Source organism: Jaculus jaculus, chromosome 5, assembly GCF_020740685.1.
Source record: "Jaculus jaculus isolate mJacJac1 chromosome 5, mJacJac1.mat.Y.cur, whole genome shotgun sequence".
Lineage (NCBI taxonomy): Eukaryota > Metazoa > Chordata > Mammalia > Rodentia > Dipodidae > Jaculus > Jaculus jaculus.
Window position 1 is genome coordinate 108,860,168 of NC_059106.1, and position 22,974 is coordinate 108,883,141.

Here is a 22,974-nt window from a genome sequence, read left to right on the forward strand (position 1 = left end):
CCTGCTTCACATTACCACATCTTAACAGCTAGAACCATGTGCACTGCATGACACAGTTATCTGTATTTTTCATGCTTCCAAAACTAATAACAGATGGGTGGCATAGCCAAATTTCTAAATCCAGGGGGGGTGGGATAAAGCTTGACTTTGAAAAGCAGGCCCTTTCCCTTCAAGAGAATTTGCATTCTTACTAGCTTGTGCCTTCCATGGGTTGGGTTTCATCCTCAAAGCATCTTTTCCATTACATTTCAGTACAAAACCGTGGACCCACCTTTAATCTCTGTAACTCAGCTGAAGTGATTTAAAACTAGTCTCAGGCCAGACATGGTTGTGCATACCTTTAATCCCAGCCCCTGTGAGACAGAGGTAGTAGGATCACTGTGAGTTTGAGGCCACCCTGAGACTACATAGTGAATTCCAGGTCAGCATGGGCTACAGTGAGACCCTACCTCGTAAAACAGATCTCTGTGCCAGGTACTGGTATATTTTCTGGCAAGAGTAACTTTATCGGGGCTGGAGAGATATCTCAGCAGCCGAGCCAGTTGCACAAAGTGGTGCATGCATCTGGAGTCTGTTTACGTCATCTGGAGCCCTGGTGTACCCATTCTCTCTGTTTCTCTCCTTTCATATAAATAAATTAAAATATTTTAATGAAAATGGAGTACCTTTCTCAGAGCCCAACATGGTGCAACACACCATTAGTCTCAGTGCTTGGGAGGTGAGTTTGTGGCCAGCCTGGGACTAGAGTTCCAGGACAGCCTGTGCTAGAATGAGACCCAATTTTAGCTTAAGAAAAATAAAATACCTTTATCACAAGAAGCACATGAAAAAAGATGTGAATGCTCTGACTTTTCTTTTTTATTCTTCTCAGTACTAGGGATTGAATCCAGGGCCAGATTAATGTCAACGTGTGCTTTACCACGGAGTTGCACAGCCCAGTTCTGACTTCTCTGGGGACTAGTTGAATAAGGGAAAAATATAATGATATCATGAGCACCTTCTGTTTGATAGGAATTGATATTTTTGCTTTAGTTTTTTTTCTCAATTTTTATTAACATTTTCCATGATTATAAAAAATATCCCATGGTAATACCCTCCCTCCCCCGCTTTCCCCTTTGAAATTCCATTCTCCATCATATCCCCTCCCCATCTCAATCATTCTACTTACATATATAAAATACCGACCTATTAAGTACCCTCCTCCCTTCCTTTCTCTTCCCTTTATATCTCCTTTTTAACTTACTGGCCTCTGCTACTGAGTTTTTTCCTTCTCACACAGAAGCCCAATCATCTATAGCTAGTATCAACATATGAGGAGGAACATGTGGCGCTTGGCTTTCTGGGCCTGGGTTACCTCACTTAGTATAATCCTTTCCAGATCCATCCATTTTTCTGCAAATTTCATAACTTCATTTTTGTTTGACCCTATACATTTTTTGATTTCCCTCTTGATTTCTTCATTGACCCATTCATCATTTAGTAGTTGTTTAGTTTCCATGATTTTGTGTTTACACTAGAGCCTTTCTTGCTACTGATTTGTTTAATCCCATTCTGGTCAGATAGAATGCAAGGAATTATTTCAATTTTCCTGAATTTGTTAAGATTTGCTTTGTGTCCTAATATATGGTCTATTTTAGAGAATGTTCCATGTGCTGCTGAAAAGAATGTATATTCTGCAGCCTTTGGATGAAATGTCCTGTATATATCTGTTAGGTCCATTCCTTCTATGACCTCAATTAGTCCAGATGCCTCTCTGTTTATTTTTTTCCCAGGATGACCTGTCAATTGATGAGAGTGGGGTGTTAAAGTCACCAACCCCACTGTGTTTGGTGTTATCTGTGACCTTAGTTCTAACAGTGTTTGTTTGATGAATTTGGGAGCCCCCATGTTAGGTGCATATATGTTTAGGATTGTAATGTCCTCCTGTTGGAGTGTGCCCTTAATCAATATAAAGTGAGCATCCTTATCATTCTTGACCAACGTTGGACCGAAGTCTTCCTTGTCAGATATTAGGATAGCAACCCCTGCTTGTTTTCTAGGCCCATATGCTTGAAACACCATTTTCCAACCTTTCATCCTAAGATAATGTCTATCCTTTGTAGAAAGGTGAGTTTCTTGGAGACAACAAATTGTAGGATCATGCTTTTAACCCAGTCTGCAAACCTATGTCTTTTGTTGGGGCATTGAGGCCATTGATATTAAGAGATAGTATTGACAAGTATGTGTTTATGTTTGCCATATTTTTGGGGGGGGAGTTCTGGTTCTACCTGTGCTCTCTTGTGTTAACTAGTATTTGAGTATTGCTTGTTTTTTCCAGGTTCCTTATATGTGTGCTTTTCCTTTTCTTCAGCATGGAGGATTCTATCAAGTATCTTCTGTAGAGCTGGTTTTGTCTTCAAATACTCCTTTTACCTGCTTTTGTCATGGAATGTCCTTATTTCTCCATCTATTTGAATGGATAACTTTGCAGGATAAAGTAACCTTGGTTGACAGTTATCTTTCAGAACTTGGAATACATTACTCCAAGCCCTTCTGGCTTTTAAAGTTTGTGTTGAATAATCTGCTTTAATCCTGATGGGCTTGCCTTTGTAGGTAACTTGATTTTTCTCTCTAACTGCTTTCAATATTTTTTCTTTGGTTTGTGTGTCTGGTAGTTTGATCTTAATATGGCGATGAGCAGTTCTTTCCAGGTTTTGTCTGGCTGGGGTTCTAAAGGCTTCCTGTATCTGCATTGGCACCTCTTTCCCAATTTGGGGAAAGTTTTCTTCTATGATTTTGTTGAAGACGCCTACTATGCCTTTCGAGTGGAATTCTTCTCCTTCTACTATGCCCAGAATTCTTTTTTTTTTTTTTTTTTGGTTTTTTTTGAGATAGGGTCTCACTCTGGTCCAGGCTGACCTGGAATTAACTCTGTCATCTCAGGGTGGCCTTGAACTCATGGCAATCCTCCTACCTCTGCCTCCTGAGTGCTGGGATTAAAGGCGTGCGCCACCACTCCCGGCTCCCCAGAATTCTTATATTTGATCTTTTCATAGTGTCCTGAATATCTTGAAATTCCCACTCATACTTTCCTATTGCTTTGTCTTTCTCTTTGTTGGACTGTGTTAGATCTGCCACCTGGTCTTCTAACTTAAATATTCTTTCCTCTCCTTTGAAGATCCATTCTATTGGTGAGATTTTCTACAGAGTTTTTTTTTATTTCATTAACTGTGTTCTTCATTGATAGTAATTCTGACTGGTTTTTCTTTATTATTTCTATTTCCTTATTTATGTCTTGTATTGCCTTCTTTATTTCATTAAACTGGTGTCCTGCATCTTCTTTGATTTCCTCTTTGATTCCTTTGATTTGTTCTTTGAGTTTTTTGAACATATTTATAATCATTGTTTTGAATCTTTCTCAGGCATTTCCTCTAACTTGTTCTCACTGGAGATCATTTCTGATGCGTTAATACTTTTAGGCGGATATATGTTGTCTTGCTTTTTAGTATTTCTTGTGTTATTATGTATATATTTTTTTTTCTTGGATTAAGTTAATGCTTGGATTTTCTAGCTAGCTGGGTATTTTTAGCTGTATCAATTGATCTGATATTATATATCTTCAGGGTAGGAGCTTAAGGTGTTAGGTGTTGCTCTTAAGACTTTCAGAGTTTCTACAAAGGCGTTCCTAGGGGTTGAGTTTCCATGCTATGGGAGTATTCAAGCAGGCTGAGTGGAATAAAATACAGGTAGATTCTAAAATTTAACTAAACACTGTCACATTCAATCAAAAACAGCACTGAGAATTTATGTAACAGTAGTTATTATTACAACCAGATCATCTATCAACAAAGAGGTTAAGATTTCTGGTCTGTTGAGGGATCCAAGTCAGCTTGTGACCAAGTAAGACTGTTCCCTGGTGCAATCCCAGTTACCTTTTTGGATAATTTTGGTCTCAGTCATGTTGCTGGCTGGGTCATTGGGCTGCTGTTGTGATTTCTGGAGCTGGGCACTGGCTTTTCCTGCGGGGCAAACCAAGCCTGGCAACTGTGGCCTTGCAGATTGGCACCCCTGCTGCTGGAACCGCTACTGCTGCTGCTGAAGCTGCTGCTGTTGGATCCACCGCTGCTGCTGCTGTAGCTGCCACTGGTGGAGCTGCTGGAGCTGCCTCTGAAGCTGCTGCTGCTGGAGCCGCTGCTGCTGCCGCTTAAGCTGCTGCTGCTGGAGCTGCCGCTGCTGCCACTGAAGCTGCTGCTGCTGGATCTGCCACTGCTACCTCTGAAGCTGCTGCTGCTGGATCTGGCTCTGCTGCTGCTACTGGATCCGCAGCTGCTGGGGCCGCTGTTGCCAGTGCCAGAGCCGCTGATGTTGCTGCTGGACTCTGCTCCTGCTTGGGTTCTGCTGTCGGCTCACGTTGTTGTGGCTGGGTCCTGGGACTGCTGCTCTGTTTGCTGGAGCTTGGTACAGGCGATGGGAGAGAGGAAGGAGCTGCAGCTGCTCTAGTTCTCTCAGTGTTCCATGTGTTCTTCTACCTTGTGATCTGCTCCTCTGTTGTTCACTGCCACTCTCCCTTCACGTTTCTAGACTTTGCAGAGAGCTCCATGTGAATGGAAGGTCCCCTCACCTGGCTTTTCCTGTGGCTCAAGGTGAGCCTGACAGCTTGCTGGTGGCGCTGCCGCTGCTGTGGTCAGCGGACCTGCCAGGGCCGCTTTTGCCGGCCTGCGCGGGCTGTGGATGCTCTGGGTTTTTTCTACTTCTCCACTGCCGTTTCAGTTTCCTATATACCTCACTTTTAATAAAAGTGTGTATTTTGCTAAGTTTTTGTGGTCTTTTTTCCCCACTAGGCTACTTTGGTGTGGTACCTACGCCACCATCTTAACTGAAAGTCTCATAACTTCATTTTTCTTTACCGCTGAGTAGAACACCATTGTATAAATGTGTCACATCTTCATTATCCACTCCTCAGTTGAGGGACATCTAGGCGGGTTCCATTTCCTTGATATTATAAATTGAGCAGCAATAAACTTGGTTGAGCATGTACTTCTAAGGAAATGAGATGAGTCCTTTGGATATATGCTTAGGAGTGCTATAGCTGGGTCATTTGGTAGATCAATCTTTAGATGTTTTAAGAACCTCCACAATGTTTTCCACAATGGCTGGACCAGATTGCATTCCCATCAACAGTGTAGAAGGGTTCCTCTTTTTCCAACATTTATGATCATTTTTTTTTCATGATGGTAGCCATTCTGACAGGAGTGAGATGGAATCTCAATGTAGTTTTAATGTGCATTTCCCTGATGGCTAGTGATGTAGAACATGTTTTTAGATGCTTATGTGCCATTCGTATTTCTTCCTTTGAGAACTCTCTATTTAGCTCCATAGACCATTTTTTGACTGGTTTGTTTGATTTCTTATTATTTAACTTTTTGAGTTCTTTGTATATCCTAGATATTAATCCTCTATCAGATATATAGCTGGCAAAGTCTTTTTCCCATTCTGTAGGTTGCCTCTTTGCTTTTTTCACTGTGTCCTTTGCAGTGCAAAATCTTTGCAATTTCATGAAGTCCCAGTGGTTAATCTGTGGTTTTATTGCCCAAGCAACTGGGGTTGTATTCAGAAAGTCTTTGCCAAGACCAATGTGTTGAAGGGTTTCCCCTACTTTCTCCTCTAGCAGTTTCAGATTTTCAGGTGTGATGTTAAGGTCTCTAATCCATTTGGACTTAATTTTTGTGCACGGAGAGAGAGAAGAATATTTTCATCCTTCTGCAGATACATAACCAGTTTTCCCAACACCATTTGCTGAAGAGGCTGTCTTTTCTCCAATGAGTATTTTTGGCATTTTTATGGAATATCAGGTGGCTATAGCTACCTGGACTTACATCTGGGTCCTCTATTCTGTTTCATTGATCTACATGTCTGCTTTTGTGTCAGTACCATGCTGTTTTTGTTACTATGGCTCTGTAGTATAAGTTAAAATCAGGTATGGTGATACCACCAGCCTTATTTTGGTTGCTCGGTATTATTTTAGATATTTGAAGTTTTTTTGTGATTCCAAATGAATTTTTGGATTGTTTTTTCTTTTTCCATGAAGAATGCCTTCAGAATTTGTTTTTAATTTTTAAATTTTTATTAACATTTTCCATGATTATATAAAAAAAAAAGTCCCATGGTAATTCCCTCCCTCCCCTCTGACACTTTCCCCTTTGAAATTTCATTCTCCAGCCTTTGGAATTTTGATGGGGATTGCATTAAATGTGTAGATTGCTTTTGGTAAGATTGCCATTTTCACAATATTGATTCTTCCAATCTAGGAACAAGGGGTGTTTTTCCACTTCCTAGTGTCTTCTGCAATTTCTCCCTTGAGTGTTTTAAAGTTCTCCTTGTGGAGCTGGGTTTGTCTTCAAATACTCCTTTAGCCTGCTTTTGTCACGGAATGTCCTTATTTCTCCATCTATTTGAATTGATAGCTTTGCAGAATAAAGTAACCTTGGTTGACAGTTGTTATCTTTCAGAACTTGGAATACATCACTGCAAGCCCTTCTGGCTTTTAAAGTTTGTGTTGAGTAATCTGCTATAATCTTGATGGGTTTGCCTTTGTAGGTAACTTGATTTTTCTTTCTTTTTTTGGTTTTTCGAGGTAGGGTCTCATTCTAGCCCAGGCTGACCTGGAATTCACTATGGAGTCTCAGGGTGGCCTTGAACTCACAGCGATCCTCCTACCGCTGCCTCCCAAGTGCTGGGATTAAAGGCGTGCGCCACCACGCACAGCTTGATTTTTCTTTCTAACTGCTTTCAATATTTTTCTTTTGATTGTGTTTGGTAGTTTGATTATAATATGGTGAGGAGAGGTTCTTTCCAGGTTTTGTCTGGCTGGTGTTCTAAAGGCTTCCTGTATCTGCATTGGCACCTCTTTCCCGATTTGGGGGATGTTTTCTTCAATGATTTTGTTGAAGACGCCTACTATGCCTTTGGAGTGAAATTCTCCTACTGTGCTCTGGATTCTTATGTTTGATCTTTTCATAGTGTCAGAAATATCTTGGAATTTCTATTCATACTTTTCTATTAGTTTGTCTTTCACTTTGTTGGACTGTATTAGATCTTCCAGCTGATCCTCTCGCTTAGATATTCTGTCCTCTCCTTATTCCATTCTACTGATGAGATTTTCTACAGAGTTTTCTTATTTCGTTAACTTTGTTTTTGATTGCTAGTAATTCTGACTGGTTTTTCTTTATTATTTCTATTTCCTTATTTATATGTTTTATTGACTTCTTTATTTCATTAAATTCGTGTCCTGTGTCTTCTGTGATTCCTTTTATTTCCTCTTTCATTCCTTTGGTTTCCTCTCATTCCTTTGATTCCTTCTTTGACTTCTTGGAACATATTTACCATCATTCTTTTGAAATCTTTCTCAGGCATTTCCTCTAACTCGATCTCACTGGAGGTCATTTCTGATGCATTAATACTTTTTGGTGGATTTATATTGTCTTGGTTTTTGGTGTTTCTTGTGTTATAATGTATATATGTTTTTGCATCTTGGATCAAGTTAATGCTTGGATTTTCTAGCTAGCTGGGTAGTCTTAGCTGTATCAATTGATCTGATGTTCTGTATCTTCAGGATAGGAAATTAAGATATTATGTGTGGCTTTTTACACTCTCACAGTATCTAGAAAAGTGTTCCTAGGGGTTGAGTTTGCCTGCTATGGGAGCATTCATGTAAGCTGAGTGGAACAAAATACAGGTAGATTCTAAAATTTAACTAAACAGTGTTCACATTCAATCAAAAACAGTATTGAGTATTTATGCAAGAGTAGGTATTATAACAACCAGATCCTCTACCAACAAAGAAGTTAAAATTTCTGGTTTGTTGAGGGTTCCAAGTAAGCTTGTGACCAAGTGAAGACCCTTCCCTGGTACAATCTCAGTTACCTTTTTGGATGATTTTGGTCTCAGTCAAATAGGCTGGCTGGGTTGCTGGACCGCTGTTCTGTGTTCGGGAGGTGGGCACTAGCTTTTCCTGTGGGGTATATTGAGCCTCTCAACTGTGGCCCTGCAAACCAGCATCGCCACAGCTGGAACTGCTGCTGCTGTTGCTGAAGTTGCCACTGCTGGATCTGCTGCTGCTTTAGCCGCTGCTGCTGCTGGAAGCTCTATTGCTGGTTCCAGAGCTGCTGCTGTTGCTGCTGGAGCCAGAGCCGCTGCTGCCAGATTTGCTTCGGCCTGTATGTGTGGGCTCTGGATACTCTGGATCTCTTTTACTTCTCTGGGGCCATTTGAATTTCTTGTATGCCTCACTTTTTAGTAAAAGTGTGTATTTTGATTGCTTTTTTTTGGCTTTTTCTCCCCTAGGCTGCTTTGGCATTGTTCCTATGCCGCCATCTTAACCGGAAGTCTTTTTTTTTTTTTTTTTTTTGTGAGGTAGGGTCTCATACCAGCCCAGGCTAACTTGGAATTCTCTATGTAGTCTTAGGGTGTCCTCGAACTCACAGTGATCCGCTTACCTCTGCCTCCTGAGTACTAGGATTTAAAGGCATGCACCACCATGCCCAGCACTTCAGATTTTTTTTTTTTTTTGGAGGTAGTGTTTTACTCTAGCCCAGGCTGAGCTGGAATTCACTATGGAGTCTCAGGGTGGCCTTGAACTCACAGCAATCCTCCTATGTCTGCCTTCTGAGTGCTGGGCTTAAAGGTGTGTGCCACCATGCCTGGCTTAGAATTTTTTTTTAAATGAGTGTATATAAATGTGTGTATGTTCAAGGCAGAGGAAAACCTTGAGTGTCATTATTCAGGAATACTGTTCCATTAGGCTAGACTAGCTGACCAGAGAGCCTCAGGGATCTTTTTGTTTCTACCTCTATAGCACTAGATTGTAGGTATGTACCACCAACCCCAGCATTCATATGAGAGTTCTGGGGCTGAACTCAGATCCTCATGCTTGTGATACTAGCACTTTACCAACTGAGCTGTAGTTGAGCTCTTTGTTGTTTTTTGATTGGCTGGTTTTTTAAAATATTTTATTTTTATTTATTTATTTGAGAGAGGGAAAGAGGCAGAGAAGGAGAGAGACAATGGGTGCACCTGGGCTTCCCATCACTGCAGACAAACTCCAGATACATGCACCCCCTTCTACATCTGGCTTACATGGGTACTGGGAGTTGAACCGAAGTCCTTTGGCTTTTCAGGCAAGCACCTTAACTTCTAAGCCATCTGTCCACCGCCATTTGGCTGTTTTTTGTTTTTTTTTTATGGGAGGTAAGGATAGGGTCTTAACTGTGTTGCTCAGGCTGGCCTTGAACTCCCATCTTATCCCTTTAGTAGATGGGACTATAGACACACACCACCATGCCTGGCTTGTTTTTGTTTGTATTTAAGGTAGATTCTTGGGTGCTATTACTTTGATGTGCCTTGACAATGCATACAGTTGTATAAATCTGGAAATAGAGGATCTTCCTTTACCTAAATTTTCCTGGTGTCCCTTTGCCTCATCCTTGGCCAGTGTCAACCACTGATCAGATTTCTGTACCTGTAATTTTACCTCATCCAGAATATCACATAAGTGAACTACACAATCTGATAGCTTTTTGTATATGGCGTCTGTAACTTTTGTGACTATCTGTGATGCTGCATGCATCTTTCCTATTTACTGTGGAGTATCCCATGGTATAAAAGTGTACCAAAATTTATTTATGTATCCTGCTGATGAATGGATAAATAGTATAGATTATGACTAAATCTCCTTTTTCACACAGGATGTTTTTATGTGGAAACAGTTTTCTTTCTCATAAATATTATAGTTTGTGGTTGTTAATACTCAAGAATTAATTGAAGTTTTTATGGAAAATGTATATTTAATTTAAGAAATTGCCAAACTTTTGCAAAGTGCTTCATTTTGCTTTCCCATCAGCACTATGTAAGAGTTCTCATCAGTTGCTGAGCATTGTTGTCAGCACTTGCTATTGTCTTGGTTTTTTTAAATTTTATTTCATACACTCTTTAGGTGTTTTTAGGCCTGCAGTGGTACATTTTGTTTTTGTGGTTTTAATTTGAATCATTCCATGATGATTAGTAATATTGAGCATCTTGTTATATGCTTACTGAGTTTGTTATTTGCTATCTGTAGTTAGTGTGTGTGTGTGTGTGTGTGTGTGTGTGCGTGTAAATGCTCTAGCATTTGGTTATATTCTTCGCCAGAAAGGATTTTTTTAATTGAGAATTTTATTTTTAGAATTGAGTTGAATGGTTCTTTATATATACTTTCTTTGTTAAATTTTTTTAAAAATTATTTATTTACTTATTCGAGGAGAGAGAGACAAAAAGAGGGAGAAAATGGGCATGCCAGGGTCTCTAGGCACTGTAAACAAACTCCAGACACATGCACTAACTTGTTCATCTGGATTATGTGGGTACTAGGGAATCAAACTGGGATCCTTGAGCTTTATAGGCAAGTGCCTTAAGTCCTGAGACATCTCTCCAGCCCTCTTCATTAAATATGTTGAAAATAATTTTTTTTTAATTTCATGACATTGTAACCTATCCTATGCCTTCTCTTAGCCTTAAATTTTTTTTTAATTTTATATTGTGGGGGGGGGTAGAGAATTAGCACACCAGGGCCTCCACCACCACACTTGAACTCCAGGTGCTTGCACCACCTAGTGGGCATGTGTATTCTTATTCTTGCCTCACCTTTGTGCATCTGGCTTACATGGCATCAGGAAAGTTGAACATGGGTCCTTAGGCTTCACAGGCAAGTGCCTTAACTGCTAAGCCATCTCTTTTTTTTTTTTTTAAATTGGTAACTTCCATGCTTACAGACAATAAACCATGATAATTCCCTTTCCTCCCTCACTTTTCTCTTTACAAGTCTATTCTCTATCACATCCCCTCCCTCTCTACATTAGTCTCTCTTTTATTTTGATGTCATCATCTTTTCCTATTATGAGGGTCTTGTGAAGGTAGTGCTAGATACTGTGAGGTCATGGATATTGAGGCCAATTTGTTTCTGGACTGTTGCATTGTACACTATCTTTGGTGCTTGCATTTTTTTTCGCCACCTCTTCTGCAATGGACCCTGAGCCTTGGAGGGTGTGATAGAGCTCTTTCAGTGTTGGACACTCCTCTGTCACTTCTTCTCAGCACTATGTGCCTTTTGGGTCATAACAGTGGTCACCACCATCTGAAAACAAAAGCTGCTCTAACTAACAATAAGAATAATGTTAATATATGGTTATGAACATTAAGCAATGTGTTTACAGGGCAGTTTGGTGAGCATAATACATGCATTTAGCCAGACAAGAACAGGTGTTACACTCTGAACACTCATGACCTCCCCTACCATAAGCTTAATTTTTTTAAGAAATTAATTTATTTAAGAGAGAGAGAGAGAGAGAGAATGGGCATGCCAGGGCCTCCAGCCACTTCAGACAAACTCCAGATGCATGTGCTACCTTTTGCATCTGGCTTACGTGGGTCCTGGGGAATCAAACCAAGGTCCTTTGGCTTTTGATTAAGTTTTCAGTACCAGGCATGTATTCCCTCTTATAGAACGGGCCTCCAGTCCAGTTACAGAGCAGTTGGTTTCCCTCATAACAGACATGCCACTGTTGCATCTGTTCAGTCACTTGGCCTGGCTGGCCAAACTTAAGGCTTACAGTGTCCACTGTTTTCATTGCTGATGACTTCTGTCTCCCATAGGGCTGCCTGCTGTGCAGCTTTTTACAGGTTTCTGTCAGCTCTTCTACAGGGAAGAGATTTTCAGCTCAGCTCCAGCAGGATTTCTCAGTGACCTTGCATCCCAGACATGTGGAGTCTTCAGCAATAGCCTATTTCTGGTGGGAAAACAAGAGCCTTGGCAGTAGCCTGTAATGTTTTGGGGGCATCAGTGACCTCCCTGGCCAACAACTAACTGGAAGCTATCCCATCCCTGGCACCAAACTTTTTCTAGTAACAGTCTGTGGCTTCTGGGTGTGCCATTATCCAAAAAAGTAGGTTTTCATGTGGCTTATTCACAATGTGTTGAGTTTTAATTAACCCTTCCCCCACCCTTTTTTTTTTTTTTTACTTAGTCACTTCCCCTGACCTCACATAGGCCATTCCACCCCCTGTAATCTGTTTGTCTATTTAAATATATACAATACCACCCCCTTAGTCCTCCACCCCACTTAGATCCCCTTTCTAGTGTACTGACCTCTGCTACTGAGTTTTTACTCCAATTCACACACAAGTCTGAACATTTGTAGCTAGGATCTACATATGAGAGAGAACATACAACGTTTGGTTTTCTGGGCCTAGGTTACTTCACTTAATGTAATCCTTTCCAGATTCATTTATTTCCCTGCAGGTTTCATAATTTCGTTTTTCTTTACTGCTGAATAGAACTCCATTGTATAAATGTACCACATCTTAATTATCCATTCATCTGTTGAGGGACATCTAGGCTGGTTCCATTTTCTAGCTACTGTGAATAGAGTGGCAATAAACATGGTTGAGCAAGTATCCCTAAGATAGTGAGAAGAGTCCTTAGGATATATGCCTAGGAGTGGTATAGCCAGGTCGTATGGTAAATCTATTTTTAGCTGTCTCAGGAACCTTCACACCAATTGCGGCAGTGGCTATACCAGATTGTATTCCTACCAGCAGTGTAGAAGAGTCCCTCTTTTTCTGCATCCTCATCAGCATTTATGGTCATTTGTTTTCATGATGGTAGCCATTCTGACAGGAGTGAGATGGAATCTCAAAGTGGTTTTAATTTGCATTTCCCTGATGGCTAAGGATGTAGAACATTATTTTAGATGTTTATATGCCATCTGTATTTCTTCTCTTAAGAACTCTATTTAGGTCCATATTCCTTTTTTTTGCCAGAACAATTAAAAAAATTTTTTGTTGTGTTTTATTTGTGAGTGACAGAGAGAGAAAGAGGCAGATAGAGAGAGAGAGAATGGGTGCGCCAGGGCCTCCAGCCACTGCCACTGCAAACAGACTCCCTATGCATGCACCCCCTTGTTCATCTTGCTAACATGGGTCCTGGGGAATCTAGCCTCAAACCAGGGGTCCTTAGGCTTCATAGGCAAGAGCTTAATGGCTAAGCCATCTCTCCAGCCCCAGAACAATTTTTTATTGACAATTTCCATAATTATAGACAATAAACTATGGTATTTCCATCCCCTCCCACATTCCCCTTCGCAACTTCACTCACCATCATATCCCCTCCCCCTCTCAATCAGTCTCTTTTATTTTTTATGTCATCATCTTTTCCTCCTGTTATGATGGTCTTGTGTAGGTCATGTCAGGCACTGCAAGGTCATGGATATTCAGACCATTTTGTGTCTGAAAGAGTATATTGTAAGAAGTCCTACCCTTGATAGACTAGGGTTCTACTGCTAAGCTACTTCCCCTTCTCTTCTGTTTTCTTAAAGTTGTTTAGTAGTATAGCTCTTAAATTTAGTTCCATTGAAGTTTTTTTTATATGATATAATATCAAAGTTCTTCCTTTTTTTTTTTTTTTTTTTTTTGGTTTTCCATATGGAAAACCAGTTCTTTCAGTATCTTTTGTTGAAAAGACTCAATTTTCCCAGCTGAGTTTGACATGGTTATTGAAAATCAACACACATATATTTGTGGGCCTATTTTCTGTAATTATCAAGGCAGAGAGTTGAAGGCTTAATTGAGCTTGAGCAGGTTTTAGTCTTGCATCCAGCACTTAACCACCTTGGACAAATTATTTCATTTCTGTGTACTCTGTTCCTCTCCAAAAAAATTGATAATAGTAGTTACTTCAAGGGATTCTGGGAAGACTTAGTTCAAGCAATGCATATAAAGCTCTTGGAGAGGTACCAGATATGATATGTGGTAACTATCATTACTGTCATCTGTTGTGAGGTTGACAGTTCTTTAGATTAGCATACAAAGTAATGGGTTTTGTCATGGCTTTTTCATACATAGGTCATATCCATTCCCCTCTCCCACTGACCTCTCTTATTCTCTATCCCCATCTGACTGGCTTATTTTGCCAGTCCCAATAGGTGAAAGATGATATTTGGTGTTATTTCAGTATAGATATATGACATGTAATTTCTATTATAATCCTGTGGCATTGAAGTAATATTCCTAGTTTATAGAGGTAGCAACTAAAATATTAAAATATATTATTCATATATGTTGGGAGATAATATAATGTGAGAGATTTCAGCATGAGGTCAGCTCTGCCACTTACTACTTGTAGAATTCTGAGCAAGTTATTTTTCCACAATTGATTTAGTTATCTCTAAAATGAGGATAACAATACTTCTTGAACAAAGAGGGTAGTGGTGGTGAGGTTAATGAGTTACTGCACATAAAGCTCTTCATGTATAGTCAGTCTCATAATGCTCTGCTTCCTTTGGCACCTCTGTCACTGATAATTTATTTTTTTTATCTGTATTTTTTTTTTCAAGGTAGGGTCTCATACTAGCCCAGGCTGACCTGGAATTCACTCTGTATTCTCAGGGTGGCCTCAAACTCATGGCAATCCTCCTACCTCTGCCTCCCTAGTGCTGGATTAAAGGTGTGTGCCACCATGCCTGGCTTTTTTATCTGTATTTTTTTGACTATTTTTATTTATTTAGTTTTGTTTTTTTGTTTTTGCTTTTTGAGGTAGGGTCTCACTCTAGCTCAGGCTGACCTAGATTCCTGGATTTCACTATGTAGTCTCAGGGTGGCCTCTAATTTATGGTGATCCTCCTACCTCTGCCTCCCAAGTGCTAGGAGGATTAAAGGCATGCGCCACCATGTCCTGTTAAATATTTTTAATTTTTTATTTATTTGAGAAAAAGAGAGAGAAAGAGACACAGACAGACACGGACATAGAGAGAAAAGGTCCAGCCGCTGCAAACAATCTCCAGATGCATGCGCCTGGGGAATCGAACCTGCACTGGAGGGGGATCTGCCCTTTGCTGCTATTTATTAATACTTTCTCATACCCACATTGTTCCCTAGCTAGTAAGCTCTTTGGTACACTTTAAGCACGTTGCACATTCCTTGATTTCTTTTTGCATGAGTGAAGTGCTCTTATACTACCTCTTCTCATAGCAGGATTCAAGTCAAGCTTCCTGACTCTGCTTCAGTTAACCTTTTCTGTTTCCTCATTCCTTAGGCTTCTGACTTCGATTTCCACAGCCTCTGCTTAGGGTTCTTCACAGGTTAACATTGTGAATGGTGGTAGTTGTTTTCTTGTTATGAATTTCTTCAGGATGGGAATAATATTCTCTTTTTTTTTTTTTTTTTGTTTTGTTTTTCAAGGTAGGGTCTCACTCTAGCCTAGGCTGACCTGGAATTCACTATGGAGTCTCAGGGTGGCCTCGAACTCACGGCAATCCTCCTACCTCTGCCTCCCGAGTGCTGGGATTAAAGGCGTGCGCCACCACATCCAGCTGATATTCTCTTTTTTTATTGCCAATACTTAGCTCATTCTATTGAGTGATATATTTTAGTTCAATAGATAATGGGCTGGAGAGATGGCTCAGTAGTAAAAGCACTTGCTTTGCAAAGCCTGATAACCCAGGTTTACTTTCCCAATACCCATGTAAAGACAGATGAAAAAAGTGGTTCATGTGTCTGGAGTTGGTTTGCAGTGGCAAGAGGCCCTGTGTGCCCACCGATATTCTCTTTCTTTCTCTATCTCTCTCTCAGTCTGCTTACAAATAAATTTAAAAATAGATATTAATTAAGTGAATGAATGGAAAGCATTTGGGTTATGCTGTATATGAATGACCTTGTGTGTCACTCAGACCTTAAGTGTTCTCATTAACTGGACACTTACGATTCACATTTGCATTTTAGGAGTTAGCATTCTCATGTATGCACTATTTTGGGTAAGCTCATGCACATACAATAATTTCTTGACCTTTTACCTTTGTTTTAGGAGGACCAAATATGTGGGCTATTACCTCTGAAGAACGTACTAAGCATGACAAACAGTTTGATAATCTCAAACCGTCAGGAGGTTACATAACAGGTTTGTGTTTTTAACTTTGTTATATTTTTTATTTGTCAATTATGCTCCTATTCATATATCTTAAAACTAGGTTTAATTTACTGTCAAATTTGTACAAGACAATGTTCATAATCCATCAAAATTCTAGAATTAAATATTTTTTCTTGGAGTTATCTTAATTTGTTGATTTTGTTGTTGTTTTGTTTTGTTTTTCGAGGTAGGGTCTCACTCTGGTCCAGGCTGACCTGGAATTAACTCTGTAGTCTCAGGGTGGCCTTGAACTCACGGCGATCCTCCTACCTCTGCCTCCCGAGTGCTGGGATTAAAGGCGTGCGCCACCACGCCCGGCTCTAATTTGTTGATTTTGATTTGGCTAGTGGAAGTTATTTCCTTGAATCCTAAATGATGGCCAAGAATTTCTATTTTATTATGTAGTTTCACATTTTAATATTATTTCAAGAGGTTTTCAATTTATTTTTTAAATCAGATATTTCTTAGAAAATAATCCATATCCCCCCCTCATCTAAGAATCCATTTTATTTACTTATTTGGTGTTTGTATTTTTTTTTGAGAATGAGTCTCCCTATCTGGGCTTCAAACTCATGATCCTCTTGCCTTATATCCAGGCTTCTGTGTGCTAGGATTCTATGTGTGTTCCATCACTCCAAATGCAAGAATTTGTTTTCATAATGCTAGCTTTTTTCCGTTTTGAGACTATGCCAGGTATTTGTACATTTTACCTTTACAGCATCCTGTGAGATAGATAGGGTTGTTGTCTATATTTACAACAGGTAAAATCTAGACATAGAGATTATGTAGAGCTAAGGCCATAAAGATGGCTATTGTTGATACATTCAGCCTGACTTTGGAATCCATCCCCTCAACCATTATAGCTTAATGTCATTTTTTATTCCTATGATAACCTTGTTACCTGATGTCAAAGTTTGATTGCAGAAGATGCAGGATTCCTGAATCAAGTATCAGTAGCACTAATAGTGACATGAGCATGTCCATGTTTCTGTTGGTTTCTTTTGTTCCTTAAATCTTACAAGGAAGATGAAAAGTGCAATAAAGATGCTACTTATGCTATAGCTGTGTTATAGGAGAGCACTGACCTTGAGGGGGAGCCACTGTTTTGTAGCAAGTAATAAGCAAATGTATTTGTTGCTCTGGTGAAGGACATTATTACTTTTTCAAGATTATTCACTTACAAACCCCATTCTGAAAAATCATCAGGCAAAAAGGAGTTGAGGTTTTGTGTTCTTGACATGTAAAGCAGCGTGCATAGGAATAAAGAACACTTGGTATTTTTAATATAGACCTCTTTAGGAGATAGTGTTTGCAACAACAAATTTTATTAAGTAATGTTATCAAGGAAGATCCCTAATTACGGAAAAATCAAAGATGACTAACATAATCTTTAATCACTGGCTAATTCGTAGAACTTTAATAGTGACTTACATTGTTCTAATACATGTAAGTCATATTAATATAAATAACTTCTTATACATATTTATAATTCACCTATTCTCTAATGATTAGAATTAAAACAAATCAACATCATATTTCCATTATACATAGGCATTATAGTAATTCCAATTATTAATATGCTGTTTGGCTTTTGTTGTTTTTATTACTTTCAGGTGATCAAGCCCGTACTTTTTTCTTACAATCAGGTCTGCCAGCTCCTGTTTTAGCTGAAATATGGTAAAATGTTTTCTTTTATAGATATACCTAAATTTCTGATAGCCTGTTGTTTTTGTAGTATAGTGTTAATGTAAAATTATTATTTTAGGACCAGGGAGATGGTTCAGCCATTGAGGGCTAGCTTGTAATGATGGCCCAGGTTCGATTACCCAGTAACTATGTAAAGCCAGATGCAAAAAGTGGTGCATGGATCTAATATTCATTTGCAGTGGCAAGAGGCCCTGACACGCCCATTCTCTCTGTCTCTCTCCTACTCTTTTTTTCACTCTCTGTTTGTAAATAAATATTTTTTAATTATTTTAATGTTAAAATGTGAGCTTTAATTGTAAAAATTGCTTTCTGTAAATATAATATATATCAGCTTCTCTGCACACAACTTGGTCATAAAATTATTTTTACTTACACTCTATTGTTAAGAAAAAAATGTAGGGACTGGAGAGATGGCTTAGCAGTTAAGACGTTTGCCTGCGAGTCCTAAGGACCCAGGTTCAATTCCCCAGTACCCACATAAGCCAGATGCACAAGGGGGCACGTGGATTTGGAGTTTGTTTGCAGTGGCTTAAGGCCCTGCCATGCCCGTTCTCTCTCTCTTTCTCTCTCTCTCAAGTAAATAAATTAAAAGAAAGTATGTAAAGCTTTGGGGAAATAAATTTTGTTGAGTAAGTGATTGAAAATAGCTAGGGTTTATTCTATAAAACACATGTCTAATTTCATTAGAATTTCTTTTTTGTTTTTTTCAAGTTATGGCCTTACTGTAGCCTAGACTGGCCTGGAACTCATTTTGAAGTTCTAGGTTGGCCTCAAACTCATGATCATCCTCCTACCTCTGCCTCCTGAGTGCTAGGATTAAAAGTTTGTGCCACTACACCTGTCCTTAAGATGTATAAAATTATCCTTTAGAAATAATTCTATGTAATTTGGCAAAATCATTGCTTTGTTATTTTGTAATGGTTTCACTTACTTTCATCATCTATAAATCCCAAACTAGCTATTCCTTTGTATGCTACGTTTAAAAAAGGATTCTGCAGAATATCTGGAGTTGTGTTTTTCCATATATTGATAATAAATAAAAATCTTTACTCCGGGCTGGAGGAATGGCTTAGTGGTTAAGGCATTTGTCTGGAAAGCCAAAGGACCCAGGTTCAATTCCCCAGGACCCACGTTAGCCAGATACATAAAGGGGTGCATGCATCTGGAGTTTATTTGCAATGGCTGGAGGCCCTGGTGTGCCCATTCTCTCTTTCTCTCTCTCTTGCCCTCTTTCTATGTCAAATAAATAAATAAAATATTTAAATCAAAACCTTTACTCCCTATTTTTTTCCTTCTGGAATATTTCTGTGCTTAACAGAATGCCAGACACCTAACATGCATTGAGTTATTTGAACAAATGAATACATTAAATTTAGAATTATAATTTTTTTTTATTTTTGAGATAGGGTCTCCCTATGTACCCCTGGTTGGCCATGTAGACCAAACTGGCCTCAAATTTAAAATGATTCTTCCACTTCTGCCTCCCAAATACTGGGGTTATTGGTATACCACTACATACACTACTATATAATAGTTATAATAATTCTTTTTTTTTTTGAGGTAGAGTCTTGCTCTAGCCTAGGCTGACCTGGAATTCACTCTGTAGTTCCACAGTGGTCTTGAACTCACAGTGATTCTCCTGCTTCTGCCTCCCAAGTGCTAGGATTAAAGGCATGTACCACCATGCCTGGCTCTTTTTTTTTTTTTTTAAGACAGAATTGCATTTTAGCCCAGGTTGACCTGGAACTTGTTCTGTAGCCCCAAGCTGGTCTGTAGTTCACAGCAATCCTCCAACCTCAGCTTCACCACCACACCAGGCTAGAATTCGAATATTCTTGAATGATCATTTTTTAGGTAGTCTTAGGGTAGCCAAGAACTCCTAGCTATCCTTTTACCTCTGTCCCCCAAGTGCTGGGATTAAAGGCATGCACTACCATGCTTGGCTCAAATGATCATCTTCTATCTACATTAGTGGAATTCTTCCCAAAAGTGTCTGAATTTTGTAGAGTGTTTTGTTAAACGCTATTCCTGTCCAATATTTTTAGTGTCTTTGTTTTTGTTGTTCATATATATGTATATTTAATTGATAATCTACATGTGAATGCTTTGTCAAACAGTGCCACATACCAATCTACCAACCTCATTCTCCTTGTAGGGCTTTATCAGATCTGAACAAGGATGGGAAGATGGATCAACAGGAGTTCTCCATAGCTATGAAACTCATCAAACTAAAGCTTCAAGGCCAACAGTTGCCTGTGGTTCTCCCTCCCATTATGAAACAACCCCCCATGTTCTCTCCACTAATTTCTGCTCGTTTTGGTTTGTATTTATTAATTTTTTATATATTTTCTAATTTAATAATCTTTATTTGATTGTTCAGTTTGATTCCTTGCCAATCATAAAATGATTTGAATGACCAACACCAAGCCTCTAAGTTAATTTTTATGTCTTTATGATATGAAACACTGTATTTACCACCATAGCTAAAGTGCCTGTGTTTGTTCCACAGTTCTCAAGGAACATGACTGAGTTTATGCCTTTTGTCCTGGTATCAGTTCTTGTCAGTACCCTCTTATAATCCTAGTCATGCAATAAAGCATATAACCCGCAAATTACAGCTGATCCTAAATACTGTTCTTAATTAGTTTCCTGTGTCATCTTATGAGAATATGTGATGATAATTATTAGAAACTGTAGAAGGGAGATGAATTAAGGAAAAAGTGGTCAGTGGGTACAAATTTTCAGTTACAGAGGAGAAATAAATTCTGGTGTTCAGTAGCATGGTAGGGTGATTGTAGTTAGTACATATTTCAAAGTAACTAAGGGAGAAGAAAACTTAGAATTTTTTTAGCACAACGGTAAATATTTGGGATGATGGTTATACTCAATACCCTGATTTGATTCTCACACAATGTATGCATATCTCAGAACATCACACTCTACCTCATAAATATGTACAATTAGTTTGTGTTCTTAAAAACTAAGTAAAAAGGTTTAATATTTTGTTTTGTTTTGAGGTTGGACCTCACTCTATCCCAGGCTGACTTGGAATTTACTTTGTACTCTCAGGCTGGCCTCAAATCCACACTGATCCTCCTGAGTGCTGGGATTAAAGACGTGCACCACCACGCCTGGCTCTATGAAATATATTAAAGATAGTTTGCCCATATGTTTCTGTTAACAAAGGGACTGTTTGGTATACAATAACTTGATTTTTTGTTTTATTAATTATTTGTGTATGTGTTTGGTACATGTGTGTTATGTGCTCCTATGTTCATGCAACTTTGTGTGCAAAGAAAAAAAGCCAGAGATCTGCACTGGGTGTCTTCCTCTGTTACTCTCCACCTTCACTGAACTTGAAGTTCACCTGTTTGTCTAGCTTACCTGACCTGCAAGCCCCAGGGCTCTTCATATCTCTATCTTCCCACTGCTGGAATTATAGGCATGAGTTGCCATGCCTGGCTTTGTTTACGTGGGTGGTGGGTGGTGGGGATCCAAACTCAGGTCCTCTTGCTTGCATGGTAAGCATTTTACTGATAGAGCCATTTTCCAGGCCCCTACAACTTGCCTTTTGGCATGTGTTCTGCTTGTTTGTTTATTTATTTTTTAGAGAAAGAGAGGAAGAGAATGGGTGCACCAGGATCTTTAGCCACTGTAAATGAACTCCAGGTGCATGTGCTATCTTGTGCCTCTGGCTTATGTGGGTCCTAGAGAATCAAATTGAGGTCCTTTAGCTTTGCAGGCAAACACCTTAACCACTAAGCCCTCTCTCCAGCCCAGTTTTAACTTTTTATTGACAACCTCCATACATATATGTGGTACACCATGATCATAATCCCCTCTTACATCATCCCTCACCTATAACCCCCCCCCACACACACACATATACACACTGAATCTTTTCTTCTTTCCAACTAGCCCCTGTTCTATTTTAATGTCATCATTTTCCCCCTTCCTTTTAAACAGGTTTTGTATGGGTAGCATCCGCTACTGTGAGGTCATGAATATCAAGGCCACTTTGTGTCTAGAAGACAGGGTTAAAATGCAACTCTTTCCCTTCCTTTGGTGCTTATATTCTTTTTGTTGCCTCTTCAGTAATAGTCCCTGACTGAGCCTTGGAGGGTGTGATAGAGATGTGTCACTTGGAGCCAAAGACTCCACTGTCTCTTCTTCTTAGCACCTTGATGAGTTTTGAGTCTTTGACATATGTTTTATAGTCAATTTGCTTTCATTGAAAAAGGTCTTCTCTTATTTTTAGGGATGGGAAGCATGCCCAATCTCTCCATTCCTCAGTCAATGCCTCCAGTTGCACCTGTAACAGCACCCTTGTCGTCTGCAACTTCAGGGACCAGTATTCCTCCCCTAATGATGCCTGCTCCCTTAGTGCCTTCTGTTAGTACATCATCATTACCAAATGGAACCGCCAGTCTCATTCAGCCTTTATCCATTCCTTACTCTTCTTCAAGTAAGTGCCTTATGCATTAGTATTTCATGTGAAGGAACTGTTTTATTTGTACTTGAACAAATACATATTTTGTTCTTTGTGAGATTGCCTAGTATCAACTTTTCCCCCTCTCTTTCTTTTTCTTTTCCTTCCTTTCTTTCTTTCTTTTTTTAGCATTGCCTCATACATCATCTTACAGTCTGATGATGGGAGGATTTGGTGGTGCTAGTATACAGAAGGCCCAGTCTCTCATTGATTTAGGATCTAGTAGGTAAGAATATTTAATATGTTCTACTTGGTATGCTTTATGCATTTTCATTTCATAAGACTGTTTAATAAGCCCTGAGATTATCCAGGTTTTCTTTTATAGTAGACAAATATAAGTACTTAAGGTGAATCTTGTAATAACTCACTAAAATAAGTTATTTCTAAAAGGATTAAATGCCTATCTTAGTTAACTTATATTTTTATTTTTTGGTTTTTCAAGGTAGGGTCTCACTGTACCCCAGGCTGACCTGGAATTCACTATGTAGTCTCAGGGTGTCCTTGAACTCACAGCAATTTCCCTAGTTCTGCCTCTCAAGTGCTGGGATTAAGGCATATGCCACCACGCCCGGCTTTATTTAACTTTTGCTCATCAGAGTTTACCCTAAGAGTTAAAGGAGTCTTCCTTTTTTTTTTTAAACCATTTTCTTAATCTTTTTTTATTATATTTATTTGAGAGAGAGAATGAGCAAGCATGGGCATATTAGGGCTTCTTGTTGCTACAAATGAATTCCAGATCCACACTCTTTGTGCATTTGGCTTTACAGGGATATTGGGGAATCGAACCCAGGCCACAGGATTTGCTAGC

The 22,974-nt window shown here is 39.2% G+C and overlaps 1 protein-coding gene across 6 annotated transcripts in view; it reads left to right on the forward strand.

The window, feature by feature from the left end:
- The window catches only part of Itsn2 (intersectin 2), a 210,627-nt gene that overhangs the window by 79,840 nt on the left and 107,813 nt on the right, over positions 1–22,974 (forward strand). For all 6 annotated transcript variants that reach the window (XM_045151310.1, XM_045151315.1, XM_045151316.1 and 3 more), the window contains exons 3-7: positions 15,869–15,961; positions 17,584–17,647; positions 19,833–19,996; positions 21,936–22,142; positions 22,296–22,392. In XM_045151310.1, coding sequence (XP_045007245.1) covers positions 15,869–15,961; positions 17,584–17,647; positions 19,833–19,996; positions 21,936–22,142; positions 22,296–22,392 — 625 coding nt within the window. The remainder of the gene's footprint in view (positions 1–15,868; positions 15,962–17,583; positions 17,648–19,832; positions 19,997–21,935; positions 22,143–22,295; positions 22,393–22,974) is intronic.